The sequence below is a fragment of the Nematolebias whitei genome, chromosome 6 (assembly GCF_014905685.2).
Source record: "Nematolebias whitei isolate Nwh7 chromosome 6, NemWhi1, whole genome shotgun sequence".
In the NCBI taxonomy this organism is placed as follows: domain Eukaryota; kingdom Metazoa; phylum Chordata; class Actinopteri; order Cyprinodontiformes; family Rivulidae; genus Nematolebias; species Nematolebias whitei.
This window is the reverse complement of record NC_056503.1, coordinates 36,444,851-36,469,446: the sequence shown is the minus strand read 5'-3', so window position 1 is coordinate 36,469,446 and position 24,596 is coordinate 36,444,851. Positions and strand designations below refer to the sequence as shown.

The 24,596-nt window shown below is 36.8% G+C and overlaps 1 protein-coding gene across 1 annotated transcript in view; it reads right to left on the bottom strand.

The window, feature by feature from the left end:
- Positions 1-24,596, bottom strand: part of ncam1b (neural cell adhesion molecule 1b) — a 107,951-nt gene that overhangs the window by 27,564 nt on the left and 55,791 nt on the right. The window contains exons 2-8 of the mRNA XM_037677585.1: positions 22,650-22,724; positions 20,745-20,954; positions 19,961-20,104; positions 15,639-15,776; positions 15,083-15,200; positions 12,040-12,200; positions 10,319-10,461 (exon numbers count right to left, since the gene is read on the bottom strand). Coding sequence (XP_037533513.1) covers positions 10,319-10,461; positions 12,040-12,200; positions 15,083-15,200; positions 15,639-15,776; positions 19,961-20,104; positions 20,745-20,954; positions 22,650-22,724 — 989 coding nt within the window. The remainder of the gene's footprint in view (positions 1-10,318; positions 10,462-12,039; positions 12,201-15,082; positions 15,201-15,638; positions 15,777-19,960; positions 20,105-20,744; positions 20,955-22,649; positions 22,725-24,596) is intronic.

The window sequence follows — 24,596 nt, the reverse complement described above, 5'->3', positions numbered from 1 at the left end:
TTTTTAATTTAGCCTTTATTTATACAGGTAGTCTCATTGAGCCACGAGAACTCATTTTCAAGAGAGACCTGTTTAGGGACCAGGGTTAAGGGCCTTGCTCATGGGCCCAGAGTGGGGCGAATGAGGGTGGGGGCAGGTGTAGTGCTTCACCTAGCCCACCCACGTTTTTGTTGTGGTCGGTACCGGTGCTTGAACCAGCAAAATATTTAACTTGCAAGTTAAATATTTAGTTAGTAAAATTAATATTTAGGTATAAATTAAATATTTAATTTCCAAACTAAATATTTATTGTCCAAGCTAAATATTTAATGTCCAAACTAAACATTAATTTCCAAGCTAAACATTTAATTCCTAAGATAAATATTTAATTAGCTAACTAAATATTTAGCTCAGACCTAAATATTTATCTTCCAAGCTAAACATTTAATTTCTAAAATAAATATTTAATTTGCCAACTAAATATTTAGCTTAGACCTAAATATTTATTTTCCAAAATAAAGATTTAATTTCCAAAATAAATATTTAATTTGCTAGGCCCTATTTACATGGACACGATGGAGGGGAAATGTAGGTTTTTTCGTATGTTAATTAGAAGAAAAGATTTGCGTTGACACGGTCGGATTTTGGGTTTACATACATCCGGAGGATTCCCCCCCGCCCTCCCGAATCCGCTGTAGTTACCATGCCGGGTCATTAGATGGTGCTGTGAATTTTGTACCTTCACCTAATGCGCATGTGGCACGCTCCTTTCCTGTGAGCTAAACAGCTCAGCTAACAATTTAACAACAAGTTAAAGCTGGATTTTGGATGAGCCCACAGATTTGATGCCAAGCGGGGCCGCTTCGTCTAACAGCTCCACACCGGTCGCTGAGTGGACCAGAACCAAGTCGATGATGTTGGACTTTACTCTGTGATAATCAGTAGCTGTTTTACAGCAGGTAAATCAAATGTTCTTAACAATGTTAGTTTGTGTTTACTTCGGTTACAAAACAACCAACTGAGTTTTTATTTTTTCCTGAAAGAAGAAGAAGCTGTCCTTCCACCAGGCGGACCGGTTCTGAACGAGGCTCGGCCCAGGTGCAGTGCAGGAGGACGTCGAAGAGACAGATGTTGAACTATTCGCACACTAACATATATACTGTTTATTATTATTAAACTGTGGTTATTTAGTACATTTAGATGTTATAGTGCAGCGCGACGTGTGCGCGTGCCACGTTCTATAAACAGCGACATTAGAACTGGATCAGACTGTGTTTCTTCCAACACAGATGTCGGCCACAGCACCTGGAATCTGACATAGATTAACTACGAGATTAAAAATATATTCCATCAGTTGAGGTTCTGAAAGCAGTGTGTCTGCCGCCATGTTGATAGAAATATAGCGTCTGTCTGCGCATGTGGTTTAATACAAAGCCTCAGCGGGAGATGTTTACATTATCAGCGGGGGGTCAGCGAAAAACCTCCACTCTGGAAGGTGGGTTGAAAAACCTCCGGATTCAAAGAGGGGGCCACTGGTGTCGTGTAAATGATCAGCAGAACCGCAGAGAGAAAGCTGCGGATGCACTCAAAATACGCGCCGTGTAAACGGCCCCTTAGTTTGTAAATTAAATGTTTTGCTTGGACATAAACATTTAGTTTGTAAACTAAATATTTAGTGTGGAACTAAATATTTAGCTTGCTAATTAAACATTTAACTTGCAAGTATTTAGTTTATAAACTAAATATTTAGCTTGTAAATTAAATATTTAGTTTGGAACTAGGACATTTATAAATGTATGAATAACATGGTGAAAATATGACTTTAAAATAAAAAAAACATATATATATTTTTTTTTAAATGTGAAAGGCTAAAAACCAAAATATTGATGTTAATTTTTGACTGTGTAACTTTACAAATGGTATCCCATAGCTGGTAACCGTGGACATGAAAAAAAAAAACAATAACTAGAAAACCTCAATTTTCTGATGTGCAATCCTCCTTGATATTTCAAATTAATGAGGACTATTTGTGGAAACAACTGGTCTAAAAATACACAAATGCAACAAACGTAAAAATAACCACCGTGATCTAATATTAGATCTCTCACTTAAAACATACAGTAGCTGGGCTGATGATCAATGACGCAATTTGTAAAAGCACACCTAAAACTTAAAACATGAACATGAATGAGTTCAGGCTTTGTACGTTTCACTCAGCGTGGCTGTTTGAAACGACAGATTTTCTCACCGATTTTCTCACATATGTAGAACACATATTTGATAGTGAAGCATGTTGGAGAAAAAGGCCCTTTCTTTAGCCAATTTTCACATTCTTTCAGGAACAGAGCTTGGTCTGATACTCCGCTGCAGCACAGGCAAATTTCAACATCTTTGGTCCAAGATGTCAGAATTATAAACTGCATTAAAATATATGAAATTCACTTGGAAAAATAATTAAAATGTAACAGGTGACAGAAATCTGGAGAAGTGAATGGAAAGACAAACACAACTCTACAAAATAAATATCTGAAGATGATTAAACTACATAGGAATATAATAGAATGTTGAGAATAAAACGATCAAACAAAAGTCTCAGATAAGATACAGGTGAAGGGAAAACTAGCACAAGTGAAATGTAGTGAACAAAATTTCAGGTTGCAGATGTAAAACAAAGACTGGTCTGATATTCAACTGCATCACTCTGAGCATTTCCACTCTCACTGACCCCTATTTGATCAAGAATTTTGATCTGCATCCGTTCAGAATTGAATTAGACTTCCCTGACATGGTGATGGATGGGTGCAGGAAAAAGCCATGCATTTAGAATACCTTGTGTTGCTCAGGCCGAGTCCATGATGCCTGTAGAGGACAAAAAGACAACAGACAGAGCAAAGTAATTCTTAGAAAATAATCCTCCATCCACTCAAAGCTGGGATGCTGCACATGGCATGGAAAAAAAAAAGTCCTCCCTAAGTTCCTGATTTGAATGTTTAGATTTGATCAATACTGCAGCTACAGGTGGAGTTATGGTACTATGTCTTTTATGTGACAATATTTTCTTTTAAAGGTACATTTTGATGAATTCTTACCGAGTTAACTGCACTGTGCACCAAAACAAGGAAAGTATATTGGCATCGTGATTGCAGAAATTCTTACAGATAAGAGGGTTATTGGTTTATCAGGAAGAAGTGATTCTATTACACTGCAACAACAGAGCTAGGCCAGTCTTCTATGATAAAAGCAGCGCAGCAATTATCGACTCGCTATCCATTTTATTCTCCTACTGCTGCCTTTATTTGATAAAAAGCCTTTTCTGCACCAAGAAACACCAGTTACTATCCAAGTCAATCAAGACTCTGAAGAACCTTTTCTGTGTGTGTAAATACAGGTGGAAATAGATAATTTTGTCTCAACTTTTTGTTGCGTGGATGCAAAACCCAGAATTGTATATTTGTAGTAATAACTCGGTAAGTTTATTTTCCCCTGAAGTTTTACAAAACCTGCTCTATTGTCTGAATTTCATTTTTACCCAACAATGGTCTGGTTTGTATCGTATTGTGAGTCTGAAATTGACAAAGATATTTCTGTAGCTATAATAACAGCTCAGTCAAGAGTAAAACATTGAGGCTGTAAAGTGATCATTCTTGTGTTGTACACTGTAAAATATCAAACAAACCATAGCTGAGTTGATTTTTTTTAAACTACCTGACCACATTAGGTTGTGTTCTTATTCAGGCATTAAAATAATACAATTCAGAACTTTAGGTAGATTTTTAAAAAATAAATAAAAACTAAATCATCTATAATTAAACACAAAAAACACGTTTGATTTGAAGCTAGCATAATGTAATAGTTGAACATGGCTAAAACCACAGATATAAATTATATAAATAAAAGATTATCAACATCATCATGCTGGGATACACTCTCCAGTTCATCCAACTTCAGACAGAATTACATTCCATCGTGGCAGATAAAAATCTCTGGACAACACTGGTGAAGATAACATGCTATATCCAATTAAATCACACAACACTGAATAACTCCACGAGACAGAAAGCTTTTTGGACAGCATGCTCTGTGGTGATGCTGACGAGTAAATGTTAAGCATGTCAATGAGATGTGATGGTCTACAAAGAGAAAATTGAAGTGCAACAAGCAAAGTGATGGACAGCTACTATATCAGGTGCAACGGCAAGAAAATGTAAAAGTGAATGAAATCGATCTACTGGAATAATTATAGGGCAAAGCAGTAAATCAAACCATTAAAATTCACATCTAAAACCTCTCATACATTATAATATATCAGCAGAAAGCTGTACAAAAGCAAAAGCTTCCTTTATTGTTGAAATAAGAATCAAAGCTAAGCACATATTAGAAGTGTTTCATGCAAAGAAGGTTGTACATCATTAAACGTAGCAGTTGGCTGCACGTCATTATAATGCTGTGAATGAACAGGCTCTCAATTAAAACAAGCAACCCAACAATGTGGAACGTCACTACCTCGTCCACAAACACAGCGCTGCGTCGGCTGTAAGTGAGCTGACAAGTATTGCTGTCATATCTGTGACAGGTGTTTGCTTGAGACAAAAGGACAACGAACAACCGCAGATGTGAGCTTGCAAAACAAAGGACACCCAAACGCTTATTCAAGCAAACACACGGAACAATGTGTTTCTGACACCCATGAGATTTGTCTTTTTTCCAGCTTATTGTTATTCTGTTCCATAGACAATAATCCACTCTCTTTGTTCCAATCTAAATTATAATGTCAGCATGAAGGAGCCAATGCAGAGAAAAAAGAGACCTACTAATATTAATACACTAAAAGCTGTAACAGAACTGGTGGTGGTGGTGGGTGGGGGTGGGGGGTTATTAGCTGGATGTCAAACTGTCCTGTGCCATGAACTGCTGAGCCTTGGACCCTTTCCCACTGCATCACAGAAACTTGACAAGTGTTTAACTGAAGACATCCTCATAGCCCAGTACTGACCTAGCAAGAGTGCTGCTAATGAGTAGCTTTTTGTGTTTACAGAAACAATGTTCTTTCTGCACCAACAAACAAGACTGCATGCCTCTGCTTTCAAACGCCTCGCCCCAATCACTGCCACACAACATTAATTGCAATTTTTTAAAGCATCTCATTACTGATATAACAATCACTAATTTTCTCTCTTGAGTCTGTAACTTGCAGTCTAACTGGAAATCTGAATTTTATACAAAGCTGGAATTTAAATGGATTTCTGGCTTTTAACTGATTTTTTTTTTTCAAATGCACAACACACAGGAGACATAAAATCCTGTTAACCAATTTACTATTATTGCACTTTTAAGTTTGATTAAAAAGGAACATTTTGCAACACCCTTACTTTGTATTACTCGGAATATGTCCAAATAATTGCAGCTTGAAGCGTCTGCATCAAGGAGAATGTTTAATAAGTATTCAAATTGGCAAAACATTCATTATGAAGATAATGTACAAAGCATGGATAAATACTTCATTTACATATTCAGTTATTAAACACACACTTATCTAAAACAACTCAGAGGAAATGCTTTCAAAGGATTGAGTGAACCAAAAAAACACATGTAAAATCATGAAAGTTTTTGAATTAAACGTATAAACACTTAACTTTGATAGCTGTAGAAACACAAACAAAACTAACCCCAGATGAGCACAAATTTAAATTTGAAATGTAACTCCAAGCAAACACATTCTCACAAGTCGTCTTTTTTAAACAAAGTCCTTTTTATTCCTTTTCTTTCAGTGAGCAGTAATCCTCAATCGTCACACAGTGCTGCTCTTTAAATGGTTGAGGGGTAATGCTTTCATCAGCCTACAGCTGAGCAGGTTACTGAAAATGAATTGATTTCTCCTCATTTTAACGTTTGAACTCCATAAGACCAAAGAAAACCCAGATATAGAACCTAATTAGAGCTTCAACATAAGTTGGATTTTTATTCACGAGCAAAAAAAGATCTGGAGCATCTTCCTTAATGGGGCACAAAATAGAAATGCAACTTCATTCCATGTCATTTCCTGACTTTAAGGAAATACAATATAACTTTATAAAAAATAGGTGGTGTGTGTCATTACAACGTCAATATGAACCACACTGCCTGTGATTTAAATTCATTTGGAAAGGTGTTTGACTTAGCTTGAAACAAATCTCGTCGAAGAACCGTAAAATATAGCAAAAGGAAAATTTGGGAGCACTTTGGAATTACTTTTATCTCAGAAAATACCTGGAATAATACATTGTATAAAAAATATGCAAAAATACCAGTTAGTCATGTGGGTTTGGTGTGCCAGTTCAGACAGGAAAACAGACAGTGAGTAAGGTCATGCCAGGTTGTTTCCATATAATCTAATGCAACTAATACAAATCAACTCTTTTTCAAAACAGGTAAAACCTCCTCTAACTCCTTAACTAATGAGGACTTTTTTTTTGCAAATGTTACCCTTTCACATTGTTTTGATTCACATCTTGTGGGTGTGAATCAAAATTGCTGCCAAGTACTCCTGACAAATCTGATTTGCAAATATTTTTTTATAAATGCATTTACCACACAAGATCAAATCAGTAAAATGAGTTTTGTTAATTAGTCATCAGTCACAACAAATGTTGCTCATCAAGTAAGTAAACATCTAAACGTGCATTTTTGATGGTTTGGTTTTTGAATCCCCTCCTCACTCAAAGCTTGTATTATATTTAATTTACTGAGCAGTCACCCATGACAACAAGTGCAAAATGGGTAATACTGTACATGAATCATGCAATCCTTATGAGCATGCACCATCAAGACCAGGACTAGATGGGTTAGAGATCTCTTGAAAGAAGTGCATTCAGCTCAGCTGCCAAAGCAGGAATCAGACCGTCTGAACACTTAAATATTTTTGCTGCAGTTGTGGTCAAAATCTGTCATAAATAATTACAAAATTAAAAAAATAGTGCAAATCTTTACAGATTCTTTCAAAACATGGCAGCCGACCTGAAAATACCTTCAATGGACCTCTGACCCAACCAGCCCTGATCTTGTTGGTGCACGCATTTAAAGATCACATGATTTACTGGTATATATTGTTTCCACTCCACACAGTAAACAAACTTCAGTATGAGATTTAAAAGCACATGATGTACAGTTATTCTGTACAACAATGATGAAATGGATTTATAACTAAAATGCCACTGTATTATGTCTCTTATACATAAATGCCAGATAAACTGAATCTAAATTAACAGCCTCAATCTCAAGTTCCGTTTTATAAATAAAATTATTTTTATGATATAGTGGTTTTCCATAAAATATCTTTTTCTATTGTTAATACACTCATGCACTAGAATTGATAGCATCTGACCGACTAAAAAGCCTAACAAAACTGAAAACACATTCAAATGAACTGTTAATTAATTCTGGTTATTAATCAGCATCACACTTCTCAGAACACAGATCTGTGCTAGTTTTCTGACCAATATGAAAATCTCACCTCAGTGTGTTAACGGAAACATGCTTTTTGGCACATTCCTATTTTTTTTCCTATTCATCATGTTCACCTTTAATAATTGCTAAGTTAATACATTTTCACAATCATCCTGGATAACATACAGCTGTTGTGGTGATTACAAGTGGTATGTCGGACGGACATACAAACAAAGCAGGTAAACAATTAGCAGCCCTTTCTCTTGTGTACTCAACAAATGCTCACCACAGAAACAGTTTATTTTGCTGGTAATCAAAGCCATAAAGGGAAAGTCTAAACAATTAGCATCATTGTGAATATGCATGGCTGCTAATCATTTTAGGACAGCTGTGAAGAGATGGCACAGATCACTAAGCATACAGTACACTACAGCACAAATCACACTGCCACTACTGTAAACCTGACATGTGCAATGTGACATAGTTCAACACACACACACACAAAAGTGCAAAAATAAAATAACTGGTCGTGCATACTATCGGGTCTAGCATTTATTTATTATAATAAAATAAATAAATAAAAAAACAACACTGTGTGACATGGCCAGCCTGCACATACTGAACTGCTCTTCACAAGAACAGAACAACCTTCCAGGAAATGTTTTTTTTATGATATGAAGGTGAGATGTGAAGCTTTGAATTTTATTTTTCACCAGTAATGAGTCTCTCCTCATCCATTACAGCTTCAAGACCAAAAAACAAGCCAAACTGGAAGTGACAGCAGAGGAAGTCGAGGCACACCAGCTGGCAGATGTGTTCTATACACAGGCTTCTCGTGGGAACTTGACATTGGATAATAGAACTGAGGTGTAGACTGTTACTCTGCAGTGCATCCATGTGTGCCAGAGTGGCTAGCCACAGAAGGTGAGCCGACTTACAAAGGAAATGGAGGAAAAAAAGGCTAGTCATGAAGTGCGTCATATGGTGGAAGTGTGTTTTGCACTTCTGAGTGATGCTCCAATCAAAGTGTATTTTTTAAATATCTAACAGACAGGTGGCCGTGAAATGTCCCATTTGCATGAAGTCAGCTTGAATTCATATCAGTTGAAATGGATTTTAAGTGGCCAGTTTTTTTTCCCTTTATACCCCAGGCCACATCTATTTTTAGTAACAGCTATTTTAATTGTTTTATTTTGTCAGCAGAGGCATACAGCTTTGATACTTAAAAGATAAACTTTAAGTGGAGCGCCTTTAACCTCAAGTTGTATGCAGTACTGGGACCAGTGTTAGACAGTCTACAGTAACATGGAGATGAGACACTGAGCTGTGCTTGAACGGTAACCTCATGCTGCGATGGAAAGTTTGAAATGATCAGGCAAAAGCAACACAGAAATGATGTTTCCCTTTTATTGTGTCATTAACCAAACTTTCATTTGATCTTGTAAGAAAGATATTTTCTATTACAAGATCAGAGAAGTTTTTAAACTATATTTGGAAATCATGCAGCGGTCAAATCAATTTCATGAGCCCTGATGTGATCACTCCTTGGGGTTTTCAAGAAGCAGCTGGGAAATTTTCAACAAAGGACAAATTTGATTTCAGCGGGAGTTTTTGTGGTATCTGAAGACAAATTTTACACACTACTCCAGGACATTTCTGTGCCACGTGGATTTCATACCTGATAGATCCTGTTTAGATGTACCTGTGGGGAGAAAATGTAGCGTATGTAATGGACTGGTTCCAGAAATTCTCTGTGAACTGATGTTTACCTCTAAAGCATAACCCACTTTTTTCCTTCTCAGCTGCAAAGAGACACCAAGACCTTGAAGAAATGCGCCGTGTGGACAACAGATGCATGAGAATACCAATCAGGTATTATTTTTTTTAATGATTTAGATGTGCAATGATTATAAAGGGAACATCCAAGAGATTAAAGATGTAATGGAAAATTAAAAACTGCCTCTCAAACACAAACAAACTTAAAATAAAGCAATATAAGTGATAATATAGCAACTAAATAAAAAAACAACCCTTTTTCAATCAAGTGGCATAAACAAATTATAATAAAAGTGACTGAAAACCCTAGACAAACACTTGGTAATTCAAGTGTTCATTCTAGCACATATAAGCAAACTTCATCTGTCCTAATTTATACAATTATTTTGGAAAATAAAAAGTGGTTTCTTAATAGAATTATCTTTAACATCAAAGAAACTCAAGTGGCATCAATGAATTCAATTGACCCTGACAAGTTTCACCTAAATGATAACGAGATCCACTAGACCATCTCAAAACAACAGCTAAGTCGGTGTAAATAATCAATGGCAAATAAAGCTTGTTGCAGTGAAGTTCTCCACCTGCGCCAAATCAATATATCATTTGAAAGTAGGTTAAAGGTATTCACTTTGTCTCCTCAAAACACCTGTGGCTTGCAGGTTTGTGTTCCTCCCTGGTGGTTACTGCTAAACGTGTCCCAATTTCACATACAAATGCATCACAAACAATGCATACTCAAGTAAGTAAATCAACAAGAAATCAATGTATTTCGATTCTGTTAAAGTACGAAACATGAGATGTACATCAGAAAACTGAAACTTTAGAAATGTTTAAAATTTGAAATTATCACATACAGTCTGGAAAAAAAAAACATTTTTTAAGGATTAGATTATGTGCTATTACAAGTGAAAAATTGGCACTATTGTATTTTTCCAAATGTTTTTTTTTTGGATGTAGTAGTTGCCTAAAGCTGAAGTTCTTTAACTACAGGATGCACCTCTTACATAAAGTAAATCCATTTGTTTTATTTCATGAGGTGGAACATCTGCAGGATGCTGGCTCTTTAAATATATTTTAGAGCATTAGATGCGAAGTTATTTAGAGACTATTAAAGTAACCTATTCTTTCTTTATGACTTTACCTGCTCGCTCTCGGTGAAGGTGTGCTCCCCGTAGCTCCAGCTAATGGTAGGCGTTGGATCTCCTGTTGCCTCACATGTCAGAGTTATCTGCTCCTTCATTTCTGAAGTGGTCTGGTTTACAATGTAAGTGATCTTGGGTTTAACTGTAAAACACAACCCTGATGATTACATATCTACTTATGCTAAACAAAAGTAGTCAGGTGTTTTGGCAGAACATGCAAATAGAGTTCAAAGGTAGATGAGGAGCAGTTGTTAAGAGGTGAGAGGGTTTCTATTATTGAAAAATGTTTTCAACTTTACCACCAGTAGCAGTTTTGATCACCATGGTGAATATAAATGTAATTAACATACCACTTTACTCTATCTCAAAGGATGGCGTCTTCATTATAGTCCACATTTGAGGTAATTGTCATGAGTTAACCTTAAAGCACAGCAGAGTGCAACACTGCTGACACGAGCAAAGCAAAGCAAACTGAAGTGCTACTTCAGAGGCTTGTGGGTGACTGTTACTGACTGCTCTCATCATTTTTATTCCACTCAATGAATGGTGAATGCACGGATAAGACAATGCATGGTAACAAATTCAATGTAGTGAGTTTATTGTATGAAATTGGTGAGGCCTTGGACAACACAAATACATTTTGCAGTGGCCTTGCAGGTACTGCAGTTCTTAAATGTTCTGCATTCAAATGTGTTCAGCAATAGCAATTTGTGCTTTACTGATCTAAATGCAGCCCTTTACAGAAATTAGAATCTTACTTTAAAACTATATGAGAACTTTGAGATTTTTCTGTTCGTCAACTCTTGGATTGCTCCTTCTATCTAAAGTACTGTAATACCATCAGATATATTCTAGGGATATTTATCACACAAACTAAATTACTCATTTTAATGCAAACTGCATTGTTCAAGAGGAAAAGAGAAAACACAACTGATGTTCTTTTTTCAATATTACTTTTTGATTGTGGTTTAAGTAACTCAAATGACAAATGTGCAAAGACTAATATGTGCCATCAAGTTTATTAACAAGTAATAATGGATGTATTATGTTATAAAATATAAATATCCAGTCAAAAACTGTGATGGTGGACACCTTACACCAAACTCAGAATTGGTCAAATGTAAATAATGATTCTGAAAATCCACATTTTGGATTTTTATATGCAGAGGTGGATCTGAACAAAAAAAAAAACACGAGATTGAAGCATTTTATATATAAGGCAAGCATAATTTGGTGAATATTATGAAATCTTAGGAAAACAATGAGGTACACAATAGGTTTTGACTGCTGTCTTGAATAATTTTGTGTTAATTGTTTGCTTTGAAGAAATTACAAAGGGCACCTCTTCACATTAGAGAAACAAATTGCTCCAGCCAACACACTAGAAATTTAACTGACATAACGACATGAACTCATATTATGATTTGAACTGAAAATATATTTATTGTGACTAAAACTAAATGCCAAGAAGAACATCATAATGGGGGGGAAAATAAATCTACTGAGCTGATCCTTGTTTACTTGTTCTGTGAAATTTTCAGCAACAACCCACACAAGAACAACACTTTATTCTTGTCCGTCTTAAAACAGACACAAAACCTTACTATTGTTCTTCCTCCACATACATGCTCAAATATATCATTCCCACTCACTTGGATCATTTTACTGTTTCATTGTCACTAGTTCATGTGTGTACAATATATACAACAATTGATCTTACCAAACACTCTCAGGCTGAGCTCTTTTTCACTTTCTCCAGCCTTGTTCTTGGCAATGCAGGTGTACTCTCCTTCGTCCAGTTTGGAAACATCCATTATTGTCATTTCTGAGCCATCGTCATTAAAACCGTACTTCTCTTCGTCCTCAAGTTTGACCCCATTTCTGTCAACAGAACAGATATCAAACTCTAAATTAGTCAGTCCAAGCTGTTGTCAAACACCACTTTACAACTATTTTGTTTAAAATTAGAATACATAAGTAAAAAAAAAGAAAAAAAACCTGAAGTATTTCCTAGAATTCTGGAGGAAAAAGTAAGAAAGGCCAAAAGATTGAGCAGAAATGCAGCATTAAAAGAAGATGTGAACGCTGAAACTCTTAAAGAAAACTGTTTTTTTTGTGAAGCAGTGTGCATTATTTTGCAACAATTAAAAAAATTACAAATACTTTGTGTGAATCATATTTTAGCATTAAAAAAAATGATGGTCAGTGTGTACTAATGAAAAACAGCAACAATTTAGAATCTGAAAGATATAGAAACAGTTTCTGTTGCTCCAGAATGGAATGCATGTATATACCATGTACCACATCCATATATTTTTATTGTATACAAGTATAAAGTGCAAAATATAGACAGGGGATTCTAAAATTTATGATAGCCATCATACTGACTTTCCTTCCAGTCCTGTTTTTTTTTTAGACTGCTGCCAGTGTGGACTGCTAAAAATTGGACGGAACAAAAAGGTGAGAGGTTCACATATAAAAAAAAAAAAGTTTTTTTTGTCATGTCAACATGTTTCAACTAGTTCTGTCACTTCTTTTGGCTCGACTTGTTTCACAGATAGAAACTAACTTGGTAAGATCAGCCTTCCCTATAGGTTTATGGAATATGGTCAAGGTAACTGAACATGATTTTTGCACTTTAGCTTGTTTTTTGAGAGCATAGTGCAGTTAATGTAGTTGTCTAAACCACTTGTGTAATTGTCTCAGTTAATTAAAGTGCTCTGGTTATTTAACCGAGCCACTCCCTCAGCAACTTTTGTTCAAAGCCATGCTTTGAGTTCAATAGGCCAAGATTCTGGTGTGTTACCAAGTAACATTTATTAAATGTCTCCATCTCCATCTTCTACTGCCCAACCTTGGCCCAACCTCCATGCAGGTGGTGGGTCCATGTAGAGGTGGCTTCTTGTTATTTCTTCAGGCTTGGCCAGGCCAAGCCCCAGGATTCCAGGCTTGACTACCAGGTGATTGCCAATGAGCTCCCCCCAGGCCTAGCTCCAAGGAGGTGCCCTCATTTCCCTTTTCCGGGAGAGGTTTCCTGATGCCACTGTTATTTTTTAATCAAAGTCTTGAATCATTCTTAGTTTGACCCCTCCCCCTGTGGCCTGTTTGCCATGGGAGACCCTACCAGGGGCTGATGACCCCAACAACATAGCTCCTAGGATCACACGGGTACTCAAACCCCTTCACCACATTAAGGTAGCAATTTATTAAAGGTTACATTTTTTATTATACTTTTCACACTATATCCAGCACTTATATATTCTCACTTATAGCCCATTCAGCATATTGGTGGGCAGTGGGGGATTCAGTGTCTTGCCCAAAGACATGTCGACACATTGTGGTGGCTTGAGATTAACCGGCAGATGACCACTCTGTTTCTGGGCCAATTCTTTTTGTAGGCTGTGGATTTCACCAAAAGGGCATTTTTAGTCTACACTTCCAGGAAGTACTACAGCCTCAAAAACAAGGGCTTAGTCTTGGCCACATAATTGTTTGTTCTAAGTTTGTTTTCAATTATTTGAGGACTGCACTTCTCCTAAGGCTCTTTTGTGTGGTTTTTCCCCTCACAGTGCACCATTGCCAGCTGCGTAAAGCAAAAACTGTTTTCTCCCTTCTGGCTTGACTGTTAAGGTTTTTGTGTTTCAGTGACATTTTCAGCAAATTATTGGTGCTCTCTAATTGGATTAAATCTGAATCCACTGATAACAAAGCGCGGGAAGCTAAAGTGAACTGTAGCTCCTGGACTGGTATAACTTTGCGACCCAGGGTCTAAGATGTCTGCAGTATTATCTGCTGTCTTGGAAACCAGACAAATGGAAACAGTTTAACAAAGCAGGAGTCTATCAATGGCTGTATTCAGATACACAGATAATGTGCCTATTGTTGACATGCTGCTCTTCAGGTTTCACTGTTCACCTTTGATACCTTGTGATTAAGCGTCCTATTGCCACGAATAAATTATCTATTAGAAGGTCTCTAAAAACCTACTGTCTTATGTACAGAAATATAATAAATCAACGGTGGACTTTGTTGACATTCCTTTTCAACAATTACTCTATATTAATATAAATAATTGTAAAACTAGTTTGCATGTTTTACAGTGTTGTTCAAAATATGTAAGACGTGCAACTGAGGCGATTGCTCTCTAATTGTAAGTAAAACTTTATTTGTTGGGTAGTCCTTCTCTGGAATGAAAGACAACCCACATCACAGAACCATAATTGTTTATACTGACTGTCGTGCCTAATTAGTACTTCTTATGCAAGAAGAGATGCAACTCTGAAACAAACCACTCGATAAACTTGTGGGAAAATCTTAAGCTGTGGAAGTAATGTTCGCCTATTTTCAAGATGATAACTAATTTTTTGTTGGTCCACTTACAACCCACACAGCTCATTATTTTTGATTAGCCCTGCCTCATTAGTTTGTTCCTGTCAGCTTTTACCTCCACTGATGCTATGTATTAACAAATCCTCTGGGCCTTTTTCACTGACTAAAGCTAAACCCCCAATTTCCAGGCAGACTATTTTAGAGAGATGGTGTGGTTTTTAGAATCTAAGATTTTTATGCTGTAACTTTAAATATTCAGGATTCACTTCAGGATTGATTCAGGCTGTTATGATTTTTTTGTTTGTTTGTTTTCAAAAATTACTCAAACATGACAAAACTTTTGTTATGCCCAAAAATAATAAACATGGTTTAAACCGATATTATGACAACATGTTGGCACTGACAAGCATCACTCATAAAGAAAAAACATTTACCTTGCCCAGGTCACCATAGGTTCAGGATAGCCATCAACAGCACACGTTAACATGGCCGGCTGACCAACATCTGCAGTGGCGTTTACTTCTGACTGCCATATTCTGATGGTTGGAAGTACTAAAAAATACAAGGATATAAAACAAGAAAAGAAATACAAAGATAAAACAAACACGTGTAAAGACTGTCATTGAAACTAAAATTAAGAACAAGTCAAAATTTTGGATCGCTTTCCCAAAATGGGAAAATGGGTAGGCGTTTCAAAAGTGTTGACTGGTACTATAAATGCTAAGAAAGACAACCAGCAAAAACTGACAGAAACTGCTTCAGTGACAAACAAACAACTAATTTTAGGCCAACTAATTTTCTAGTCTCAGAAATTGCAAGAAACGGATTTTATTAGCATAAATTATCTTTGATAAGCAGTTGCTATGGGCAACTGTTTCTACAATGATACCGAGCCTGGTCGCCTCTAACATTCAACAGCTTATTTAATTGTCACCTGTCATGCAAAAACATGTGTCCAGGAACAAAAAGAAAGTAGAAAGTGTTGCTAACCGTTCACGACGACACTGATGGCACGCAGATCAATCTCGCCGCGGGCCATGAGGCGAGCCTCACACATGTACAAGCCCTCATCAGTTTTCTTGATGCCACGGATCTGAAGGTGGTTATTGTTGAGTACCTTAAAACGGACTTAAAGGAAACAGCATACATTGACTATTACAAGTTTTATTTTCACAAGTTTATAACAAAATGGTAGTTATTTGCTATTGTAAAACAAGCATGTAAAAAAATGCATGAAACCTTCATTGATATGAATTACCCAGTACCTAATAGTTAATTTCCTTTAAATATATGAATACTGTTGATTTATTTCCTAAAAACATTATCATTAAAATGGTACTTATTAAAAAGGACAGACATTTTCTATTTAATAAATGTGCAAATTTCAAATTGGTCGTTTGAAAATTTAGAACTACTTAAACTGATGAGAAATATCTGTAACTTGAAAAAAGAAGCAAAAATATAGTTGCATAAATATTTTTTGAAGAGAAATGTTGTGAATCAAGTATGTTTTTTAGCCAAATTCTTATGTGGTATAATTATGTGACATGGATAAATTTCCATTAAAATATAATTTGTTCAAATTAGTCTAAAACAAAACATTTTAGGCATGCAATATAAAAAGTAGCAATCATACAGTATCCATAAGTGGCTCATGGTTCAGTATTTGAATGAAAAGTATACAATTTCATTTCTGTTTAGTTAATTTATAGAGCGTGAGAGTGCCAATTAAAAAAAAAAAGTCTTAGGGTGCGGTTAAAAAAAAGAGAGAAAAAAACAAGTCTAATTCAATTACATAATAATAATTATAATTAAAATATAATACAGTTTAATTCTATAATTTTTAGTTTAATGGCATACATTTTTTTGATCCATCCATTTTCTTCCGCTTATCCAGGGTCGGGTCACGGGGGGTAGCAGCTTAAGAAGGGAAGCCCAGAACTTCCCCCTCCCCAGCCACTTGGGCCAGCTCCTCCGAGGAAATCCCAAGGCATTCCCAGGCCAGCCAAGAAACATAGTCCCTCCAGCGTGTCCTGGGTCTTCCTCTGGGTCTCCTCCCGGTGGGACGTGTCCAGAACACCTCACCAGGGAGGCGTCCAGTAGGCATCTTAACCAGATGCCCATGCCACCTCAATTGGTTCCTCTAGGCATGGAGAAGCAGCGGCTCTACCGGAGTCCCTCCTGGATGATTGAGCTTCTCACTCTAGCTCTAAGGGAGAGCCTAGACACCCTGCGGAGGAAACTCTTTTCAGCCACTTGTATCGTGATCTCATTCTCTCAGTCACAACCCAAAGCTCATGACCAAAAATGAGGGTAAGAACGTAGATCGACCGGTAAATTGAGAGCTTCGCCTTTTGACTCAGCTCTCTCTTCACCACGACAGACCGGTACAGCACCTGCTTCACTGCAGATTCCGCACCTATCCGCCTATAGATCTCTTGCTCCGTTTTTCCCTCATTCATGAACAAGACCCCAAGATAATTAAACTCCTCCACTTGGGGCAGGACCTCCTCTCCGACCCAGAGAGGGCACTCTACCATTTACCGGCTCAAGACCATGGCCTCGGATTTGGAGGAACTGGTCCTCATCCCGGTCACATCACACTCTGCTGTGAACCGCTCCAGAAAAAGCTGTAGCTCACAACGTGATGAAGCTAATAATATCACATCATCTGCAAAAAGCAGAGACACAATCCCAAGGCCACCAAAATGGATCCCCTCAACACCTTGGCTACGCCTAGAAATTCTGTCCATAAAAGTTATGAACAGAATCTGTGACAAAGGGCAACCTTGGCGGAGTCCAACTCTCACCGGGAACGAGCCTGACTTACTGCTGGCAATGTGTATCAAGCTCTGACACCGGTTATACAGGGACCTTACAGCCCGTATCAAAGGGCCTGGTACCCCATACTCCCGGAGTACCCCCCACAGGGTTCCCTGAGGGACATGGTCAATCGCCTTCTCCAAGTCCACAAAGCACATGTAGACTGGCTGGGCAAACTCCCATGCACCCTCCAGGACCCTGCTGAGGGTGTAGAGCTAGTCTATTGTTCTACAACCAGGATGACAATTGCACTACTCCTCCTGAATCTGAGGTTCGACTGTCCAACGGCCCCTCCTCTCCAGAATCCCCGAATAGACCTTACCAGGGAGGCTTAAGAGTGTGATCCCCTGTAGTTGGAACACACACTACGATCCCCCTTTTTGAACATGGGGACCACCCCCCCCCAGTCTGCCAAACCAGGGGAACTTTCCCCGATGTCCATGCAATATTGCAGTCGTGTAAGCCAACACAACCCTACAACATCCAGAGCCTTGAACTCCGGGTGAATCTCATCCACCCCCAGGGACCTGCCACCGAGGAGCTTTTTAACAACCTTGGTGACCTCAGCACCAGAGATTGGAGAGCCCGACCCAAAGTCCCCAGGCTTCGCTTCCTCAGTGGAAGACGTGCTGGTGGGATTGAGGAGGTCTTCGACGTACTCCGCTCACTGACCCACTACATCCCGAGTTGAGGTCAGCAGCATACCACCTCCACTATAAACAGTGTTGGTGGTGTACAGCTCCCCCGCCCCTCCCCCCCAAGACATAGGATCAGAATCACCTCGAAGCCGTACGGAAGTCATTCTCCATGGCCTCTCCGAACTCCTATGTCTGAGTTTTTGCCTCACGAGCCACATGTTGCTTGGACTGCCTGTACCCATCAGCTGCATACATTTTTAAACTTTGTTTCTTATCCAATTCAGTTTAATACAGTGGGATTTTTTTTTGTATTAGTAAAGGATAAGAAGGCCATCATTAAAGATAAATCTGATAAAATAAATCTAAAAACCATGCAATGCAAAGATTTACACCTGAAGAAAAGAATAGTTGTGTTCACACTGAAACAATTTTTATTTAGTAATAAAAGAAAAAATCTCATTTACCGTTTTATCAATGCAGGTATTTTATAACTTCATAGCTTTTCATTTAGTAATGGTATACATGAGTTATTACTTAAACTGTATTTATGGATTTTGACATTAAATCTTTTACAAATAAATACTTTCATCATTTTAAAGAGAAGAATAAGAACTTTAATTATTTCTGTCTCAGCCCTCAAGATGTGTGATAACATTATGGGCATTACATAACCAGGGTTCTTGTAGATGACAGATATATTTACAGACAGTGATGCTAGCTATACACACAAGCAAATGTTTAAAGATAAATTAATTTTGTTTATATTGAGTGTGCAGATATCTTTTTTTCAAAGCCTTTTCCATCCCTCTGTTTACAGCCCACCTGTGGCATTGTAACAAAAAGCAGCTTACAAAGGCTTACAGTTATGAGGCTGCTGATGAAATCCTAGACATTACAGCACAAGCCAGATGTTTACTGCCCTCAGCACACCCAACTGCTCTAAATTTTATTATTTATTTATTGAATGTTACATGTTTTAACATCATACTATTTTGTTCAGTCTAATTTTCTACTAAGTATATTCTGTCTGGAGACCGCCACTGGTGTTCTCGTCTATGAATCATTGCTTCTTCTACAAGATTGAGCAAAAGAGCAATATGACCAAGGGCAACGTGAACTTCTTCAGTTTCAAATTAGCTATGAACCAAAAACTGTACCCCTCTGAAAAACTCCTGCAACCCACACATGAATGTTTGTGATTATTTTCTAGTAAGCAATGTTATATTGCTCAGTGTCAAAGGAGAATAAGAGTCTTCTGTATTTTCAAATTCAAGACCAAAATTAATTTTCTTTTCAAAGCTCAGACAAACCCTGGAGAAGAAAGGTATGAGCAGCATAGCGCCAGTGCTTTCAAGTTTCTAACCCTGGCAAATCTGCATACATATGAAAAAGTACATAAAGTGGCCTGCTTTTAGGTGCATATGTGTGTTTTTAAGCCTTTTTACTTTGATGTGTATGCTATGCTTAACACTTTTTTGGAGGGGTACACAAATTATAAATATCCATAGTATTTAATAGGATTGGTATAAGAAACATGATAGATAGATGGAAGGATAGATATTATAATATTATACGATACAATATACTACTACTTATTCATAGTAAAGACCAAACGTAAAACATTAAGTTTTAATTAATTACAAAACATAAATAATTTGCTCAGCGTTGCATACTAATTTTCAATAATATAGTTTTATTTTGGTGTAAAAATAGTTAAATATCAGATAGAACAAAACAAAAAATATCAATATTCCATAATTCACATGCATTACTTAGCATTATGTGAGAAGTTAGGCTTATTAAATGTTTTGCATTACTGTACATTAAATAAAAGTTTTTGAAAATTCTTACCATCTTTTTCCATCTGTATTTTGGCCCCTTTATATTTCCAGAAGACAGTGGGAGGAGGAGAGCTGATGACATCACAAACTATGTTGGCATTGTCTCCTTCATTAAACTCTTGAGGGGAGGGTGCATTTGTGAAAGTTATTCTTTCTGTAATAAAACAGGACAAACACAGTCTCCAATCTAGAAATTGGTATGTTTCAAAACTTATTTTCCAGTTGAATTAAATACCTACTTTCACCTTCGCAGTAGCTACTTAAAGGAACTATAAGAGTTTAAATGGTAAGTAGTTCCAATTATCTTTTTTTTTTTTTTAAATCTTAACACTTTAATACTGACTGTGCTAAACTACAAAACTAAAAAAAGCTACACAGTCCTATTTAGTAAAATATTGCACTAAACACAGCATTTAACATGCTGTACAGCACAGATATCATAATAGGCTATTTTCAATAAAGACTTAAAGTAGGCACTGAAATAAAATAAAAGTTATGTTTGAAAACAGATTTCATTACATGGACATCTGCTGATGTTTGACATTCAATGAAAATAAAGCCCATCACTCACAAGAAGTGCACAACAGACAGGATCATTAAACAGCCCTTTAATGGTTTTCCGACCGTTTATTGAATTAATGAAAAACCCTCACTTGAAAAGAAAAAGAGTAATGTGTTGCCTTTGAGCAGTCAATAAAATACAAGTTCAATAAACATGATTTTTTTTCTTCTTCTTTGTTCATAGCATTCAATAATTTGGAGACAGTCCTGCATGAGAAGAGGTGATTACTTACGAAAGATTTTCACTTTGACAGTTGCCTCGCCTTGCTGGTCTCCACTGGTAGCAACACACTTGTATGTCCCAGCATCTTCAGTTCCTGCTTTATAAATTGTGAGGGTGGAAGATGACTCATCGTTACGGGTTACCGTCAGGTCTGGTCTGTTCGGCTCTAGTCTGTCCCCATTTGGACCAAACCAGTCTATGTGCTTGGCAGCGCCTACAACTAAAAACACAAAGACAACAGAGAGGCAGATCAGAAAATAAGCATCTATAAGGGTTAATTTTACATCATTACAGTATGATACTGCCAAAAAATGGAAGAATGTAGGTGGTACATCTTTCTGAAGTTTCCAAAGCCTGTAGTTTGTAAATTTTAACTTTGCCTTGATTAGTTTTAATTAGAGTTGGAAGGAAAGACCATATTTCTGCAGTTTTAGATTATCTCCATTGGCTCCCTGTCAAATTCAGAATTGGATTCAAAATCTTACTTCTAACCTATAAAGCTCTCAACAACCTAGCTCCATCTTATATTACAGATCTTATTGTCATATTTTACTAACAGATCACTTTGCTTTCAGACTGCAGGTTTACTTGTGGTCCCTAGAGTTTCCAAAAGCAGAACGGGAGGAAGATCTTTCAGTTATCAGGATCCTCTCTTGTGGAACCAACTTCCAATTTCTGTCTGTGAGGCTGACACATTGTCTACTTTTAAGACTAGGCTTAAGTCTTTGCTTTTTTATAAATCCTATAGTTAGGGTTGGTTTAGGTTTCCTGAATGATCAATATGTTGCTATAGGCTTAGACTGCTGGAGGACAAATTGGCCACATTTCCTCACTCTGCTGCTGCTGCTGTCTTTACTTGTTCTACTCTACCTGTTTGTATTTCCACCTGTTTGTATTTGTAATTATTTCTATCCTTAACATGTGATTTTTTTTTTTATTCTTCCTTCCAAAAGAAAGTACACCTGGACCTGCCATTCTGTGTTTATTTGTTCCTCCTTCCTGTCCTCTCAGACCCCAGCCAGTCAAAGCAAATGGCTACTTGTCCTGAGCCTGGTTCTGCTAAAGGTTTCTTCCTGTTAAAGGGACTTTTTTCTTTTCACTGTTGCCTTTGTGCTTGCTTAGGATGGGAGACTGCGATGAATTGAAGACTCAACGCAATCTGCTAGCTTCCTTAGATATAACTTTTACTGATTGGCTTTTTTATGTATGTGAATGTTTCTACCCTGAGACAACTTATCTTGTGACTTGGCCCTATATAAATAAACTGAATTGAATTGAACTGATTTTTTTTCCTTTCAAAACATATTAGCTGGCAACAAGTCTGATTAAAATGGTAAGAAAAAAGTATGATGGTTACTTAATCATGAATGAAAACCACATTTATTTTTATCTTATCATACTTTCAAGCTCTTTCACCTACAAAAAAATCGCTTGCTTTTAGCCAAATATATGGTAATGAACTAGAATAATGGACAGTGAGCACATGAATAATGAACCTGCATTTTATCAGTTATATCCAAACAATACATTTATATTTAGATATACAGTACACACAAAATATTTACACCAATATAAAAGGGGCTGCTAATAATTGAAAACAAACTAACAAACTAACAAACAAAAACTACACATATTTTTGTCTTTGTGGAGATCAAGGTGTATTTTTCCATAACTGAAATTATTCAGAACCATAAGGAATATGCGTAAAATATGTGCAACTTATTAACTGTATTTCAATATTGCTTATTGATTTTCTGCACTACACTGAACTTGATTTACCTAAAAGGAAAGAAACGTGGAGAAATTTTGTTTTGTAGACCATTTTATAATACTGTACTGTGGAAACTTAAAATGTTATTTTGGTGTAAGATGAAGGGTGAAATAAAAGCAAAGAAAATAAGAAGGTGAAACTTACCATCACACATGAAGAACTTGGACTCGCCAAGACTAATCTCACCATGTGTTGGTGTGATCTGAACTTCCAGTGAAACTACAAAAAAAACAAAAACAAAGCATACGTCACAGTTAGAAAAAGACTTCAGCAAAACATGGATTTGGAATGCAAAAATGCACAACACTGCTTTGATACTATGGCCTTTAACTATTTAGAATTAAACAAATGCAACACATTTTACACATAAAAAAACTAGCCACCAGCAAACAACAGTCAGTGCTCTTAAACTTCTTTTCCTTTTGGTTGTTCCATTTTCAGGGGTCGCTACAGCGAGTCATCCTCCTCCATCTCACTCTGTCCTCTGCCTCCTCTGTTCTCACTCCAGCTACCTCCATTTCCTCTCTAACTGCATCCATATATCTCCTTGGTTTACTCTTAGTTTTTTATTTTTATTTTTTTCTTGGAAGCTGCATTTCTAACTTCCTTCTACCAAGAGACCCACTATCTCTCTTCTGCACATCAGACAACTTCAAACTGGCCTCTCTAACTTTGACGTCCAGTTGTTCAACCTGTGTTGTACCTCTGATCATATGTTTTTCTAATCTTATCCCTCGTTGTCACTTCCGAGGAGAACCTCAACATCTTCAGCTCTGCCTCTTCCAGTTCTTCTGTCTCAATTGCTCTGTCATGGTGTCTTTTAGACAACCTCACATGTTTGTTTTGGCAAAAGCAAGCCAGCCAGATGCTCTCTCTAACATAACCCATGGGCTTGGGTGGCAAAAGACTGTGCTTGTAATAAACTTAAATAGAAAATGAAACTGAACAAAAAGAAATGAAAAATATTCAATTAGGATTCTGAATAACAGCAAAAGTTAATTACTTCAGTATCTCAACCTCGAGTGAGATTTTTATGCAAATCACAAATCTACTTATCCTGCAAAGAACATTTCCAGCAAATCTCATACCTTCTGAAGATAATTACAATTTTCTATTTCCTTAATGAAGACAAATTGATTAGGAAGAGATATGTTTTGCTATTGAAAATAAAATGGTTGATTTTGGTTCATGCTTGGTACAAGTACACAAACCACAAAGCCAAGTCAATAACTGTTGGTTGAAAACAACTTTAAGCCATTATACATTTTGTGATGTTGTGCCCATGACCTTGCAGAAGATGAAACTCCCCTAGCCTTAAGATAACAACAAATGTATGCCATTATTTGTTGTTGTTGTTTTGAAAAAAACATTTGTATTTTTAAGCCAGTAGGCACAAGAGATCTGTGTAAACCAAAAGTTCATGCACATCAATAACTAGAACAGTTTTGGGCCCTTGCAGGTCTGCTGCCTGAATGATAAACTTTACCTATTCCTCTACTGCCAGCAGTTCTGTCCTTTCAAGAAAAAAATAACCTCACATTTGCAATTTATCAGCAACAATTCACAACTGGGAACCTGGTCATCAGAAAAATGTTCTTTAGAAATGTCAACTACTTCTGACCACATGCAACAAACCTGAATGTACAGGTATATACTTTTACTTTTGAGTGAAATAAAGCTGCATTGTCTGTAATGTAATGTGATAAAAAAGAAAATCGTATTTGTTTTATCATAAAGTGTGTGATTAGCTAATTGTGTTCAAAATGATGACGGAATATAAACAAGATTATATTAAATTACACTCTGAAGGAAGAAATTCACACATCAGAGAAGATAAAATAAATGCAGTGCCTCCATGAGACTTTACACTTCAGAGATTGGAATAAAAAAAGGCTGTTTTCTGAAGTTTGGACGTAAGCACTTCTGCATCTAATTTAAACATCCTATATTTGCTGTTGTGCTTCAGTGGGGACAGTCAAGATTCCATTTCTTACATTTTATTACAAATGAGCTCGAGGGACAGAAATACAAATATAGAAATTTATGATTTAACCTAGTATTAGCAATTTAACTGTTGACTGATAAATCACC